The sequence below is a fragment of the Carassius carassius genome, chromosome 2 (genome assembly GCF_963082965.1).
Source record: "Carassius carassius chromosome 2, fCarCar2.1, whole genome shotgun sequence".
In the NCBI taxonomy this organism is placed as follows: domain Eukaryota; kingdom Metazoa; phylum Chordata; class Actinopteri; order Cypriniformes; family Cyprinidae; genus Carassius; species Carassius carassius.
The window spans coordinates 25,309,984-25,326,829 of record NC_081756.1 but is presented as its reverse complement, the minus strand read 5'-3'; the positions used below and the strand labels follow the sequence as shown (position 1 = coordinate 25,326,829).

Below are 16,846 nucleotides of genomic sequence, written 5' to 3'. Positions count from 1 at the left end.
TCTGATGACGACCTATTAAACATGCACAATTATGGTTACCATATACTTATTCATAAGATGATTAGCATGCCCTCCTTACATTCAGATTGGCTGCATACTGATAAGACGCAGGTTAAGCAACAGATACATATGCAAATGGCATGCAAATCATCATACAAAAATAGAAGGAAGGCACATGGATGTCATAAGTGCTGTCAATAATAACACTGCAGACAGGAAATTAAGAAGTGTGAATATTTATGTATGTGCCCAAGTGAAAAGTTTCCAAACTATTTTTTTTAACAATAATAAATTTTTATTATTTGTATATTAGTCTATATAAGTAATTCAAAGATGAGCAAAACTGAAAACTGACCTTTTTTCTATTCTTGTTCAACTCACCAGAACAGATTTTAGATAACTGAGCAACAAGTCATGTGAGGATAACTGTTGGTACTATCTTTCTCATTCAGTCTTTCTTCCTCCATTATACACAAAATGCAATTATCACTCAAGTTTCAGCATTTTGAAATTTATTATGTTACTTTTAAATCGCACACACAAAAATATGTACAATTACATTTTACCAGAGCATTTTTTATCACATTGTTCATTCTGTATGTATAATCAGTTCATCTATATGTAATACAACCAGTTTATTAGTTGATCTAGAAACAATTTATCAAAACAATGAACGTTGATGCCAAGGAGGTCATAACTGCAGAACTCTTATATACTGTATTATTCTCAATGTCGCATTAGTCTTGTTCATCCATAACTAAAGTGTAGCCACATGAACTCACTGTATAAGAACATAACTGCAGTGAACTAATGCAGTGTAATACAATACCGCTAAGATCACATCTGCTTCACACAAACACATATTGTTCAGATATTTCATATTCACGACTAGTGGGTATGTAAACACCAATCTGAGCAGCAAAGACAATCTATGATTGCATGCCTAGTTGGCTAGTTGAATATTGTTCTAAACATTTATTTCAATGCTTTAGATTTTACACACTTAGTACAGGAAAATGTTTTATGCAATACAATGCGTCTGAATTTGGATAGAGCTTAAAATGGTGTCAATGTTCATAACTATCCAGGTTACACAAAAAAGAATATAGGTTGGAAGTGTTTGTGAAAGTGTCCTTCATTGAGGCAGAGCTTTGAGGATGGCGTTCACCTCCTCTGCTACAGCAGTCAATGCAAACTCAAACTGGTCCTGAAGACAGAAGGAGAAAGTGGAAGAAACTCAGCCAAGCACTTAAAAAAACACCAACATTTTACACTTAGCACAAACACATGCCAGTGATATAGCTTGTGGAATAAAGGAAAAATGGACCTAAAAAATCATAAAAAGCAGTCAGAAGAACTGGAGAAGCTGGAAAGTACATACAAAATGTGTGTGTACTCCTTTTGTAGATGTGTGTATTTAAAGCTGCAGAGAATGTGCTCTGTTCAAACTATGACTCAAAATCTCTCTTCCCTGAGGGGCACCCCGTGAAGATCGATTATTGACTGAAGAGCGACCCTCAAACTAACGTTTGAAACCAATGCTTCCCACTGCAGGCCATGGAATAAACCAAGCTAAAGTGGGCGTTGAGTCAGATGCAAAGCTTCACAAAACAAGAAACGGATAAAAATCCCTCTTGAATTAACTTAACATGAACTCTGCTGTATTTTAAACCGACATAAATTAGTCTTTCAAATAATGTAGTATTATGTATAGATGTATAGTAATATATGTACAATAGCAAGTGAAGGTAAAGGTTTGTGATGTCAGTACAAAAACTAAACAGCTTGAATAAATATACTTTGTAGTGGTAATAGCTGATGCTGGAGGCATGGACCACCTAATGCATGCAAATGATCATAAATGCATGAGAAGGATTTGATTGTTTTTACAATTATCATTCACTGTCATATGCAAGGCGATTTGATGGTGTCACATTAATGCCTCAATGTTCTCCAGACATGATGAAGTATTGCTATGGATAATTTTCTGATCAGTCAAGCTGTTTATGAGCTTCTCTTCCAAGGTAAACAAAAGCCGGAGAGCTCAAGGAGCTGCTAATGTGCAAAACATTCCTATTCTGGGCCAGGAACGGAGAGGGTACAATGGATTTTAGGAGGAAGACCAATTTCACACATGAGCACCTGCTCTGAGAGTGTTCTAAACATGCAGGGCATCCTTTGACATCCTTTGAACATATGTTGCTTTTTGGAGCCACACAGAGCTGAAATATTGACTGAGCAGGCCAGAACAGTAAAATCACAAATACTGTATTGTACAGTCTAGAAATGGGCAGAACTAACAAACAACAGAACTTGAGAGCAACATGTTTGGTTATGGTCAATACTTAAATATATATATATATATATATATTTATATTTTTTTTTTCTTCCTAATGAAAAGTTTCATGGTTAATTTAAAAGTGATTAATAATGTAACGGCAAGTCCCAAGATGTACGAGGATTTTTCATTCATTTAAATGACATGATTATAATAATATTAGTAATACTAGTAATATTTTGCTCATAAATAAGTGGAAACAAAACAGAAAGATCCAAACATCCTTACTGGTGAGTCAGGCATTACATCACAGCGTTAGAACCCTACAGTCACAGACTAGCTACAATGTGACTAGGAACTGATAAAGAAGATGAGGAATTGCTCAGGAAATAACAGCACTTTTATTTTTTATTTTTATGTCTTTTACATTCTGACAGTTGTTAACTTGCAGTTACTTTAGAAACCATTACATTTACTTTTGGCTGTGGAAACAACTCTGGCTTTCATTCAAATATTAGGAATTTGTTGCCCACCAAAAAATTAATAGCTGATTATTCTGAAAAGTAGGTTGATTGCTCCAACAAAATGTATTCACTAACCTTAATATATGAAAAATGAATAAAAATAACCTAACAGAGAGGAAGCGTATATTCTGCTGATATGTATTACTTATATAATACCTCTTATATATTCACTATTTTCAGTATTCTCTGAATAGATGGGCATCTTTTCAACATAATCCATGGAGGCTTAATATCTCAGTTTACAGGGGCTAAACAGGTAGTCAGGTCTTTATCTTTTATAAACAGCAGCTAGTGTAATTCAGAGGGGCTCTGAGGAGGGGACTGTCATTTGCTCATCTTGTTATCCCCAAACAGTAAAATGCTAAATATATGTTTCTTTAGCATAGGTTATAAAAAACCCCTTCTGGTTGATGTTCAAAACATTGTTGCTTGCGGCATCAACAGGACGTATTTGTCATGGAAGAAGTGATCAATTATAAGTTAATTTTCTGAGCTGGCTTTTGCTGCTTTATTGACTATGTGGTTTTAGATTTAAATCGATGTTAATTGTAGCAGTGTGGTTAGGGTCGTATTGTACAGGACGTCTCAGGACGATGTGTGCAGGTGTAATTGCACGTATACTCCGTTGCTTAAAGGGCAGCTGACTGAACCTTTCCTACTGATGATGAACTTATCCCTGTATTAAGTTGAATAATAATATTGGCATTAATATTGAATTGTTAAAATGCTAAAGATGCACCAAATACAAAAAAATTTAGAAAATTGCAAAGCAATAACAGCCGTGCTACAGAAAAAAGCCTACATTTAGATTTTAAGATTAGATTTAGTTTTCACACAAAACAAATCTTTACTTTCTAAATTTAAAACAATTATTTTTTAAAGATTTTTATTTTCATCTTTAACAGAGACCCTAGATACCTGCCCATCATGTCGGACTTCCACACTGTTCTTTAAGCAGAGTTTTACATGGTGTCTTACCTTGGTCTGTACCATGCCTGATCTCTGGTCCCTCAGGTGCTCCAGGGTAGCAGCAATATCAATCTCCTTAGCACCTGCAACAGAGCCACATAACATGAGTTCAAAGTACTCCATAATCATAGATCATCTTGCACTCTCTCCAGTACCTGCTTTTTCTGTGGAATTACATTCCCTTTACAATGTTGGACAAAGCTTATAGACTGTAACGGAGTTATCTGGGACTGTATTTCACTGGTTTAGGATAGTTGCATTCGCACTGGTGCGTCGGTCAGGACACAGGAGGCAGGAATTAGAATTAACCGTCCCTAATAAAGGTTCAGCAAATGATCAGCACAATGGGCAACACAGCCAGACCACAGGGCATTTCTTGGCATTATCTTCAGTGATATGTGAGGTAACTGTAGGCATATGTTTGTGTGTGGTCTGAAACAATGAATAATAAACAACAATTAGAAGCATCAACTTCAACATAATAACTGCTATTTTGAGTCCTCTTAGGGGACACTATGGGGAACACCTCGTCGTGACCCGTGTCTGAAGCATACTTTGAAAAACGCCAAGTTGTTGGCCGGCGACAGCCTCTGATGTCACTATCGGCACGACTATAAATACGCGCCCATAGGACCTGTCACTTATCTTCTTCGTCTTCATTGACTGTTTTGTTTGAAGTGTGCATCTGAGAAACGACCAAAATGGTAAGAGCAATCTATCATTGTTATCATGGCATCCACTAGCAAGACGTTTGAACAGTGTGTGCATCCATGTCAGCGTTATTTGACACCTGATGACACACACAGTCTTTGCGTCTCTTGTTTGGGCGAAGAGCACGCGCGCGATGTCCTTGAGGGGGCAATCTGCATGCACTGCGAGCGTTTTTCTGTGAAAAAGCTCCGCTCTCGTTTGTCTCTATTTTCGAGGAAAGAGGGACAGTCATCTGGTCCCCGTGGCTCAGGTCCCACCGTTGCCGAGGCACGGAGGAGAATGAGTTCGTGGGGATCACAGGTGGATCTCGCTGAGGAGTGTAGAGAGGGATTTTTCCTTTCACACTCTCCTGCGGCAAACGAGAGTGAACTTCAGGAGGAAGATGCGTTGTCATTAACCCTTTCTGATACTGAAGTTAGTGCTCTGCTGGGTTCTACCCATAAAGAGCAGGAGATGTCTGAGAGTGGCGAAGAAGCTGAGGCTGAGCCTTCTCAATCCTCCTGCCCTGCGTATGGGGAGCTGTTAGAGGTTATGGATAAAGCCACGGCAAAATTAGACTTGCCATGGAAGCGTGCCAGAAAGGTAACGTCGCGAGGTCGCCTCGATGAGCGTTATTTGTCTGCCCATAGCCCTCCAGCCCAGGTGAGCCTTCCATTCTTGCCTGACTTACATGCGGAAGTCGAAAAGGAATGGAAGAGACCGTTTTCCTCTCGCATCCATCGGTTTCAGCATATGAGTTATGCTAATATCGAGGGCATGCACGTAAATGGCTATGAGAGGATGCCCCCTGTAGAAGAGACGCTGGCTAGCTATCTCTCTGTGGAGGAAACATCCTCTCTTAAATCTCCCTCTTTGCCATCTAAGCCCCTCCAGGATACATCCCGCTTAAATGGTAAATCATATGCAGCAGCTGGTCAGGCTGTGGCTTTGTTGCATACAATGGCAGTGCTTCAGGCTTACCAGGCTGACCTGCTGAAGGACCTGGATACAGGCGAGGGCCTTTCAGCTGACCAGGTAGCCGAGCTGCGCCGCACCACAGACCTCTCTCTCCAGGCTACCAAGCAGGCCGCCTCCGCCATGGGTAGGTTTATGGCGGCCATGGTGGTAATGGAGAGACATCTGTAGGTGAACTTGGCAGACATCGGGAGGGAAGAAAGGGGGTTTCTTCTCGATGCTCCGGTCTCGCCCTCCGAACAACAAAGGGGTCCTGGCCCATCTCGATCTGAGGATCGAAGACGGGCGCAGAAGGCTAGTGTCGCGGCTCGCGCTCCTCCCCCACCTAAGGGCAGGGGCAAGAGGAATCGCGGGTCACTAAGAGGTAAGCAGGGTCTGAGGGATGTGATTCAGAGGAGGCCGCATCCTCGTCCGGATCGGAGCGATACCTAGGAGTTACTCACTTCCTATGGATGTTTTTAACTTCTGTTTTTATTCTCCCCTGCCTAATTCCCCCTGTAGCCACCAGCTCTCCACCTGATCGAGGTTAGGTGGAAAGTTTCTCACATAACAGTCTCCTATCCTGGACCTATGATGTTTCTGGTTGGTCCTATATTCGTAGTAACCACCTTATTGACGGTCCGGACCAAAAGGGGGTGCCCCGTAAGCGGGACTCCAGTACAGGAGGGTGGGTGAGTATGTAACCCTTTCTTTATCTGCTTATGGGTGTTATGTTGCTGGTGGTTATATGTCTACTGAGGGGTCTCCTGGCCGCTTAGTGACGTCCAATGGGAAGGTGGAGGGGGTAGTTACGGAAGTTTTCTGTATGAATTGCCTCAGGTGATGCTCCCCTCGCTTGAGGTTTGGAAAATTGGAGCTGGCCTCTCCCGTGCGATCCAGCGCCTCTGCGATGCTTAGGAATCTTTCAGTACAGACGCTAAACCTGTGTACTTTCTCAAAACCACATGGTGGTCAGTGTGCACGTGAACACTTTGCGCACTCTCTGAAATCCACGTAAGTGGTAAGTGTGCACGCAAGACTCTGCGCACTTTCTGAAATCCACGTAATTGGTAAGTGTGCACGCAAGATTCTGTGCACTTTCTGAAATCCTTTACGGTAGGGGTACGCGCTCCGCTTTGTTCCCTTTCTTAAGATGATTAGCCCTGGGCTCCTTGGGCTTCATTCAACCAGTGTGTATTTGTTATACACCTCAAGCATCGCTTCCCTCAACATGAGGGGCTGTTTGGCCCATGCACTGTGTTTACCAGGTAGTAGGCCTCACTAGGCCTCCCTGAAGTTGAGCTCCCACATACTGTGGTGGTCAGGTAGTAGGCCTCACCTGGCCTCCCTGGAGTTGAGTTCCAAATTACTTTCAGTTTCCACTTAAGGTGGTTATCTGGTAACAGGTAGTAGGCCTCTCTAGGCCTCTCTGTAGGTGAACTCCCACATATTGTGGTTATCAGGTAGTAGGCTTCACCAGGCCTCTCTGAAGGTGAGCTCCCACATACTGTGGTTTTCAGGTAGTAGGCCTCACCAGGTCTCCCTGAGAGTAGTTTCACAGTGGTGCTGGGTTTTGTAAGCTAGTGGCGCTTACTTTCAATTTAGCAGTCCTTATCAGGCAGCTACCGAAGGTGAGCCTGCGCCCTGGCTCGGCTCAATTCTCGTGGTAATTTAGCAGCGCTCCCCTTTTAGCATACTACTCTGAACTCGGAGTCCTCCTCTCATAGGAGACTGAATTTTCATTTTTTTCAACAGAGCGCTCCAGTACTACATACTGTTTTTTGAGACGGACTGTGAGAGCAGACATCCTGCTGAGGCAGGGGCTGAGGCTCGGGGAATGGCGCCTTCGCACCAAGGTGATGAAGTAGAGTTGGAGAGGTTGGCCAGACTTGGGTGGATCGGTTTTTGCGGCTCGAGAGAGCATCACACTATCCCCTCTGATCGCACTCCCCTCAGCATGGCGGCGTGGGTATACTGTTCCCCATAGTGTCCCCTAAGAGGACACAGTTCAAAGTTCCCTTGACAGGGAACGTCTCAGGTTAAGAATGTAACCATGGTTCCGTGAGAGGGAACGAGACACTGTGTCCTCTAGCTCCCTGCCATGCTTCAGGACGCAAGCTTCACGAAGAAGATAAGTGACGGGTCCTACGGGCGCGTATTTATAGTCGCGCCGGTAGTGACGTCAGAGGCTGTCGCTGGCGAACACGTTGGCGTTTTTCAAAGTATGCTTCAGACACGGGTCACGACGAGGTGTTCCCCATAGTGTCCCCTAAGAGGACGCAGTGTCTCGTTCCCTCTCAGGGAACCATGGTTACATTCGTAACCTGAGAAGTTATCTGCTGTGTCATCTTAAAATCAATTAACTAGAATTTATAATCCAGAATAACTATAGAACGGAAATATATAACATTAAATCTACATCTATACACAATTGAAATATCAATCAGTTATGCAATTGTTGAACCCTGAATCCAAGTATAGTAAATAAGAAGAATAAAGAATGGGTTTGGCAAGACATTGGTTTTAGCGTCGTCACTTATGTTCCCAAATGGACTCGCAATAACTTATTAATTATGCATCATACGACGCACTCAGTAAAGGACAATCATAAATGAACTTACATGTTGTCATTAACGCACAACTTAGACACAGGTCATCGTCAACCAGGCAATTAAATTCAGTCTGCATTCTAGAGAACCCTATGGGTATCTTGTGCAATAGGCTCAACCGGAACTGAAAGTAACTGATGTATGCGGTAACCTGTGATCTGATTGGTGATTCCTTCTTAACATAGACTGTGTCTCTACTTTGTTTTTTAGCTAGCTTTGTTTTAGTAAATAACTTGATGGCTAATGCTAGAAGAAATACAAAATAAATTCAATAATACCTTGTGATAAAAATCTCATCTATAAGAAAACAGTAATTGTACATGCCTAAAAAAGCACAGAAAAAGTGAGGTGCTTGAATTTTTTTCTACCCAATCTGACTCTTGAAATTAATTTTCTTGGTGTAGCAACCTAGTCAGATCGATTCAGTTATATTACATAATATTTTTGAATAAAGCCATTCATTTACATTTTGCAGGTCACCTCTTTTTACAGTCTTTTACAGTATACTTCTGCAGATTTAGCCAAGACCTGCAGATAATTTTAATTCTAACATTAATAATCAGCTAAAATAAGAGATTCTGAGACATTGGTTAATACCAGTAGAGCTTGTAAACACTGCACACAGTTTAAATCTGCACTCATGTAGAGCTGTTGTTTTTGTCAATACAAATTTACATCTGCACCACTGACTGAACCAAAACTGTAAAGTGAATATGATATTTTTCACATGGCAGTAAGAGTGAAAAGGCTGATTAGGAGAAATCTCCCTTTTACCTTTAGCATGAATGACTTTTTCTACAGGTCCATTGTTATTTCTTCACACAAATGAGTGGAGAGCAGTAGAGGTTTAACAAGGCCTTATTTCTCATTCATTTACTCTTCAAAAAGAAAAGAAAGTCTACCCCTTCCTTCTGCACAGATTGATAGAGAGAGAGAGAGAGAGAGAGAGAGAGAGAGAGAGAGAGAGAGAGAGAGAGAGAGAGAGATTGAGGGTGAAGGAAATAAAAAAATGGGAATCCTTATAGATGCTTTCTGAAAGGGAGCGAGTGCAGCTGGGGCTCCAGCCTCAAAAGTGCTCCAACACTTTCATGTCTTAAGAAGTGCTAGATTCCGAAGTTTAAGGGGAAAGACAGAGAGCAAGCAAAGGAGGGGGCATCTAACAAGAAAAGGCTTTGGAATATAAACGGCATTCTTCGCTAATTTACAATTCATTCCTAGATGAAGAAAATCGAAAGAAAAATACGACGGGGTGTTTGAGATAAAAGGGAGCAAGAAAGAAGGAGAGAAAGAGGAGGAAGACATGATGAACAGGAGAGAGAAAAAGGGAATGGAAGAGGGTGAGTTCTGTTGTCTAGGACTTTCTGGGCCTTTGATCACACAAGTAAGCACTGAAAAGTGGGCAACCTGGGAGCCCCTCCTCCTTCCTAGAGGGCAGACAAAAGGGAGATGGAGGGGGCCACTGAGGCTCTGGGCCCCTGACAGCATGGGAAAGAGGCACAAATGCAAAGCCACTCTCCCTTGCATCTGGCCTTTGATTCCTCATTATGGAAAACGCTACGGACCATGGTCGGGTCAGAAGTAGGGATGGACTGGTGACTATAATAGAAAAGGATGGGGAGAGGCAAATGCATGGGTGACCTCACCAGATGGGGTCAGGAAGAATGGTGCCAGTGCTGGAGAAATGATTGGACAGGTTATGAAGGCACCTTCTGTCTCCGTGGCTGGACTCACATGACTAGTTAAACTCTATGCAGAACTGAACATTTAATATTTGCATGTGAAAAAGTCAAACTGAAACCCTCGCAGTTGCTTACAGATGCCACAAAAATCACATGCATGCTTTCTCTATCCTTCACGTTTTCATGCACTTTTATTCAAATTAGCATTTTGAGAACCTTGGCCATTCATTAAAGACCTCAATTATCCCCTAATGCATGACGAGACCTTCCTTGTTATTGTCGCCGAGATTTTGCCAAGTTAGACATGTTCCTGGATCAATATCTTTTGTTGATCCTGGATCAACATTCCAGTCCAAAAATATAGAATAAACCCAATCCCTACCCCTAAATCTAACCCTAACCATAATTTATTCCTAAAATCAGAGAGAAATGATACGTGAATAACAAGGGTGTAGAAGCATCTAACCCCGATTGTAAGCCTCTTGAAAACTTATCCCTCGATTCTGATTAGTTGACTGGAATGTTGTTCCAGGATCAACAAGGATGTTGATCCAGGGACATGTTGTACTTGGTGAAATCACGTTTACCCTGTGTTATGACAGCACCTCCTCATCTGTGCCATGTGCTCCTACCTTTGGCCATTTTATTTAGAACCATGTCAATCAGGATGTAAGTTCCACTCCTTCCAGCACCATCGCTGCAAATGAAGACAGAAACTCGTTATAACTTCTGAGAAAAGACCAGACCTGTCTGAATAAACTTTCAAGTGTGTCTGCTGAAACAAAAACAAAGCATTCATTTCTCTGTTGTGTTTCAACTGCATTGTTTACTGTTGCATCATCCTTCAGCATTCACAATAATTCTGTCAAAGACATCTGCTGACTTGTTTTCATGTTCTTTACAGAACTAAACTGTATTTGCAAAAAAACGAAATAGCACAACACAGCTCTTTTAAGAGCAAAAAACAAAGTGTCTGAACACAGTGGGAATTTGAAGTGACTTGCAAAAGCATTTTAAACTTGTTTTACCTTCTACGCAATCTACTAAATTGCCAGAACCAGATAAACTCAAGGCGCAATTGGATGGTAAACTGCATTCTGATTTGAAATCAAGGTTACTTTTCAAGACATGCAGCTGAATATTATGAGTGTATTACTGGATGAATATGTTTGTATGCCACTTTCTTTCTTTTTTTTTGCTCAGGTTTAAGCAAACACACACACACACACACACACAAAACACATTCAAGTGTGGGGTTTGGGAAATGAGAACTATTTAGGGAAACTCTTCCCTCTCCCCTGATATCATTCTGAATTATTTAAATATGCATGGCAGCTGTGACGCCTGTCTTCATTAACCCCTGCTGTTAAAGATCATTTGGCCAGTATTTTAGTATACACAGACTCTCACATTCCTCAGATTCACACTGAGCGTAAAGGCCATCCATTTTTACCATCATCCATGTAGATATTTACCGAATACTTAATTCACTAGTTCACGCTTACATATAATTAGCTGAGGTATGGTATGCGTATTTGGCGTGCTGTCCGGGGAAGGGCTCCGAGCTCGGGAATGGCCCGAACCTAGAGTACCCCCCCTTCCCCGTCTATTTATAAAGTGAACTCAAAGTGAGGAGATGGGGTGGAGGAGGGATGCTGATAAACCGTCAATGGATAGAGGGAAGTCAGCGATATTTATACTTTGGGATTGATTACTTGATTATGGTCCACCTGTGTTGATAAGGCTAAGTATCTGACGCGCTCCTCCCGAATCTTATTAATAAAATTTAATTTCACTAGTTCACGCTTACATATAATTAGCTGAGGTATGGTATGCGTATTTGGCGTGCTGTCCGGGGAAGGGCTCCGAGCTCGGGAATGGCCCGAACCTAGAGTACCCCCCAAAAAAGCAAATGTACAAGAGGACAGCCGCCAGTTTAAAGAATGTCCCCCCCAAAAAGCATAGAGTACTGGCGGGGGCTGATTTGGTTTCCTGAGAAGTCGTCTCGTTGGCGGGCTGGAAGGGCCTACGTACTCCAGAGGGAGCAACCTGGGCATTGGGAGAGTAGGCCCTACCGGCTGCAGCTAGTGAACTACGTAGTTGTTGGCGCCCGGTCGGTAGGGCTCTAACCGATGCTCAACTGGAGCTTGTGGCGTTGGAACGGTGAGCCCTACCAGCCGATGAGGAGGAGCAGCGTGGTTGTGGTGCCCGACCGGGAGGACCCGAGTTGCCTCGACCGGAATAGGTCACGGTGTCGGCGTACGGGCCCTACTGGCTGATAGCCCCTGCTATTCAGTGGGCGAAGGGCCTAAAGCTGACCGAGAGGGCCCATGAAGCCTCCGATAGGAGATTGAGACTCAGAATGATGGACGTCTGGGTCCTCTTGGTTTGGCAGATAAAAAGCTTTGGGCTGGCCGACAAGGAGGACTCTGGCGACATCCGAAGGGAGATCCCGACTCACGGCATCGGATGGATGAGATTCACTTGTGGCCGGCAAGCATAGGCCCGTCTGGGAGATCTCTCGCCAGACGTCTGAAGGGAGCACACGCATCAGACGGGTAAGCCTCGCCGGACGGGGAGAGTGGAAAGGAAAACCCGACTGGGAGGACTCTCGCGGCATCCGATGGGGCATTAAACTCAGAACATCGAACGGGTAAGCCTCGCCAGGTGGGGTTAAAAGATGTGAGGGTAGCTGAGAGTTGTTGGGGTTTTTTTTTTTTTTTTTTTGCAGGATTTGGCGAGAGGACGAGACTCGTAGCGCCGGACGGTTAAGCCTCGCCTATCGTCAAATGGAAAGGGAAGTTGCGTGGCCGAGAGACTGTTACCGACGCCCGAAGGGAGCACACGCATCGAACGGGTAAGCCTCGCCGACCGTAGAATGGAAACGTAAAGCAAGTCTGTCCAGGAGGCTCTCGCCGGCGTCCGAAGGGAGCACGCGCATCGAACGGGTAAGCCTCGCTGACCATAGAAAAGGAAAAGGTAAGGTTGTCTAACCGGGAGGCTCTCGCCGGCGTCCGAAGGGAGCACACGCATCGAACGGGTAAGCCTCTCCGGATGTGTGACAGAAAAGGTAACGATAGGTGGCCAGGAGGCTCTTGCCAGCATCCAACGGGGACTTCCTGTTCCCCAAAAACAACTGGGTGAGCCTCGCAGGCCGTAGGATGGAAAAGGTAAGTTTGTGTGGTCGTTAGGCTGTCGTCTGCGTCTTATGGGAGTTTGCTACTCACGGCAAGAGACGGGTAAGCCTTGACGACCATAGGAAGGAGGGAGGGTTTATTTGTGTGTTTGGTACCTGCGGCATCGAACGGCTTGCTTGTAGGTTTTGTAACCTAAACCACGTGGAATGGTCGTGGTTGGCTGGCCAGGAGGCTCTCGCCAGCGTCCGATGGGAGCACTCTCATCGAACGGGTGAGCCTCGCTGGCCAAGGATGGAAAGGTTGTCCAGCCGGGAGGCTCTTACCTTCGGCCGACAGGAGCTTAGCTCCCGGAATCGAACGGTTAAGCCTCGCTGGCCAAAGGACGGAAAAGGTAAGGTTGTCTAGCCGGGAAGCTCTCACCTACGTCCAATGGGAGCCTTGACTCCATGCATTGGATGGGTAAACCTCTCCGTACGTAAGACAGAATGGCAAAAGGGTAGCCGGGGGCTTTCACCTACGTCCGATGGGAGTGTGAGCTCCTGGCAACGAACGGGTAAGCCTTGCTGGCCGCAGAATGGAAAAGGTGAGGTTGTCTGGCCGGTGAGGCTTTCGTCGGCATCCGATGGGAGCTCGAGCTCCTGGCATCGAAAAGAGAAGCCTTGCCGGCCATAGGATAGAAAAAGGTAAGGTTATCTGGCCGGGAGGCTATGGCCGGCATCCGGTGTTAATCTGGCTTTTTAATCGGGTAAGCTTCGCTGGTGGTCGGATGGAAAGTCCAAGATTGCTTAAGCGGGAAAGCATCTGACAGGAGTTTAATACTCACGGGCCTGGTTTCACAAATGGGGTTATGCTTAAGCCAGGACTAGGCCTTAGTTAAATTAAGATATTTAAGCAACTTTTACAAAAATGACTTAGAGAAAAATTTTACAGGTGTGCATCTTGGCACAGAACAATGACACTGACATATTTTAAGATGTGTCAGAGCAAGATATTTTCAGTTGAGACAGCTCAAACATGTATTTTAGTCTGGGACTAGCTTAAGCCTTGTCTGTGAAACCATGGGACGATGTCATACGAGTAAGCTTTGCTGATAGTTGAACGGAGAAGGCAAAGGTTGGCTCAACCGGGAGCACTCTTGCAGCTCCTGACAGGGAGTTTGATACTAAGGAGGATTTGGTTGTCTACGAGGGTAGACGCTGTGAGGCTTACTTGAATAATTGTTTAGCAAATCCAATAAGCTGCTTCCGATAATGAGTCCGAAAAATCTTGGTGCAGTCATTGTATTCGAAATTAAGCGTGCAAAAATAAATTGGATTTCCTGTGCCAGTGTACCCCAAATAGGTGCCATGTATCGGCGATGTGGTCATTGTTGAATTGTCATTGTCAGCACATGAGATCGATGGTACGTATCGATGATGTAATCGTGCATGGGTGGAGTAAGAGAAAGATTCTTTATACTTGTCTGAGCTTACTATTTGCCATTTTAACCATGCAGGTGCACTAAGCCTATGGAATCACCAATAATCGAAAAAATATATATTTTTTGGACGTACTGATAAACTGGCATTAAATATAAAATACTATATTTAAAACTGCTAGTTCATCTAGTCGGCACTACTGTCATCTCGCTTGTCCTGTTTTTTTTTTTTTGCTATAGTAGATTCCATTTAAAGTCCAACGATTTAACCCTAATATGGACGTAAACAAGTGCCTTAAATATAAGGTATTCAAAAACCGGTAAGTTCATATATTTGGAGTGAGTTCGGTTGAAATGATGGTCATGTGCGCTCCGGACCGCATGCCTCATGATGGGACCGACGCGCCGCCCCTGAGACCAGAATGAGATGCATTCTAATGTAACTGTGGCATTAAATTCCGTTAGTGAGAGCTCCTTTAAAATATGGCAGGTATCGGATTTACCTGTTAAAGTACGATGGAATACCTTATATCTGCAAACGATGCATGTCTATTTTGGGATGGAGACTTCTTTGCCACCTGCAGGCTCACGTCATCCTTTGAGAGCACGGGCGAGCGTGAAGTGCAGTGCTGAGATGGGATAACAGAGCGGTTTGATAGCTGAATTATGGTAGGCCGCCTAATTATTATAATAAAAAACGTTGATTGGAGAATGGGCCTAATATAGTCTTGGCTATTGTCGATACATGATGCTGTCACCGCAACCTAGGATGCATGGCATACCTGTAAGCGGAAATGTTTTTTTTTTTTTTTCTCGTGTGAACAGACGCTGCTGTGGCAGTGGGGAGATACGGGAAAGGCTCCTGCAGGAGCAGACACTGCTGCGGCAGTTAGGAGGAATAGGAAAGGCTCCTGCGGGAGCAGACACTGCTGCGGCAGTGGGGAGATACAGGAAAGGCTCCTGCGGGAGCAGACACTGCTGCGGCAGTGAGGAGGTACAGGAAAGGCTCCTGCGGGAGCAGACACTACTGCGGCAGTGGGGAGGTATAGGAAAGGCTCCTGCGGGAGCAGACACTGCTGCGGCAGTGAGGAGGTATAGGAAAGGCTCCTGCGGGAGCAGACACTGCTGCGGCAGTGGGGAGATATGGGAAAGGCTTCTGCGGGAGCAGACACTGCTGCGGCAGTGATGAGGTATAGGAAAGGCTCCTGCGGGAGCAGACACTGCTGCAGCAGGGAGGAGGTACGTGCAAGGCTACTTGCTTCGGCTGCTGTAGATGTTGGCTGTGGGAAGAGTAAAAAAGGGTTAGTAACATTTGATGGGGCAAGCTAAAAATGAATGGGTAGCCTACTGTGTCACCAGCTCAGCAATTGGTTGCCTGATTTGACAATTCCTCAAGCCTTGTCCACGTTATTAGGTTCCTGTTGGAAAAGCATCTTTCCTCTCGTTTGGCCTCTGGGCTCTTTAGACTGTCTCCCGAGTGGATACGTTTGGAACGCTGTTTTCACGTTGTAGTATGGACTGTGGAAACAGAGGCTTTTGGAAACGATGAAGCATGTTTAGTCTTGTAAGACGTTGTACCGAAAGACATGATTACAGCAGTAACGTTAGCCCCTTACCAGTCACCCCCCATTTTTGGCATTGAGACAGAAATTACATACCCAAAATAAAGATGTTTCTGCTCATGATTCTTTCTGACTAGATCCATGATCAACATTTGTCCACGAGCTAACACTTTTGACGTTTACCGTTCAGGAATAGGAATCGTTTTCCTGGCATAATTACTGAATAACTGTCACTGAAATGATGTTTTATCGAAATATTGGTCAATTGGCTTTCAATTGATGCAGGGTTTATCCAGATCAAGTAAGAGAGTGATGTTTAACGTGCTGTGCAAATGAACGATCATAAACTGGGGCGGTTGGCGATGCTTGCAAGCAAATGGGTTAATGGCAGTTATGTGCTACTCGCTTCCAAGTGGTTTCTAAAGATGTTTACTTGCCAGTTTTTTCGTATTACGGTCCTTAAAGTCCCCATGAAACGGAAGTTGCAAACGACTTTTCTCCAGTGTTGTGACGTATTTCCGAGAGAAACAGAATAATAAATGAGGAAAGTAGTGGGTGTGGCTTATTTTCCAACTAGCACCTGATTGGATCTAGATAAGTAGGTGTTTAATTAAAAAAATGGAGGCAGATCTAAATGCAAGTTTACAATCGGTTGTTGAGGATTACTCGCCACCTCAATCACCGCAATTTAGTTTTCAGCGGGAAAAGGAGGAAGATGAGAACAGGAACACACGGAGGATCATTTACAAAAATGCACCTCCTTGCCATCTCTCCTTTCACGCGCTGTCAATGCTCGCCACACACAGGCAGCCTGTCTACTGTCAGTGTCAGTTTGAGGGGCGTGGTTACGGATTAAGCAGACACCAAATTCCTCAAGCCTACGTCATCGGTGAAGGTCCTCCAATGCAGAGGGGAGGGGCATTAAAGATTATGAAGGCAAACCTTTTTTTTTTTTTTTTTTGTTGAGTGAATTGGCTCGCATGGATGAATTGTTCAGCACAAAACGATCAATTTAGGCAAACAAAGT

The 16,846-nt window shown here is 44.1% G+C and overlaps 1 protein-coding gene across 1 annotated transcript in view; it reads right to left on the bottom strand.

Annotated features, from left to right (window-relative positions):
- Window positions 1-497: 497 nt before the first annotated feature.
- LOC132107251 (receptor-type tyrosine-protein phosphatase N2-like) overlaps window positions 498-16,846 on the bottom strand; it is a 223,739-nt gene continuing 207,390 nt past the window's right edge. The window contains exons 21-23 of the mRNA XM_059513490.1: window positions 10,336-10,400; window positions 3,781-3,854; window positions 498-1,207 (exon numbers count right to left, since the gene is read on the bottom strand). Coding sequence (XP_059369473.1) covers window positions 1,136-1,207; window positions 3,781-3,854; window positions 10,336-10,400 — 211 coding nt within the window. The 3' untranslated portion in view covers window positions 498-1,135. The remainder of the gene's footprint in view (window positions 1,208-3,780; window positions 3,855-10,335; window positions 10,401-16,846) is intronic.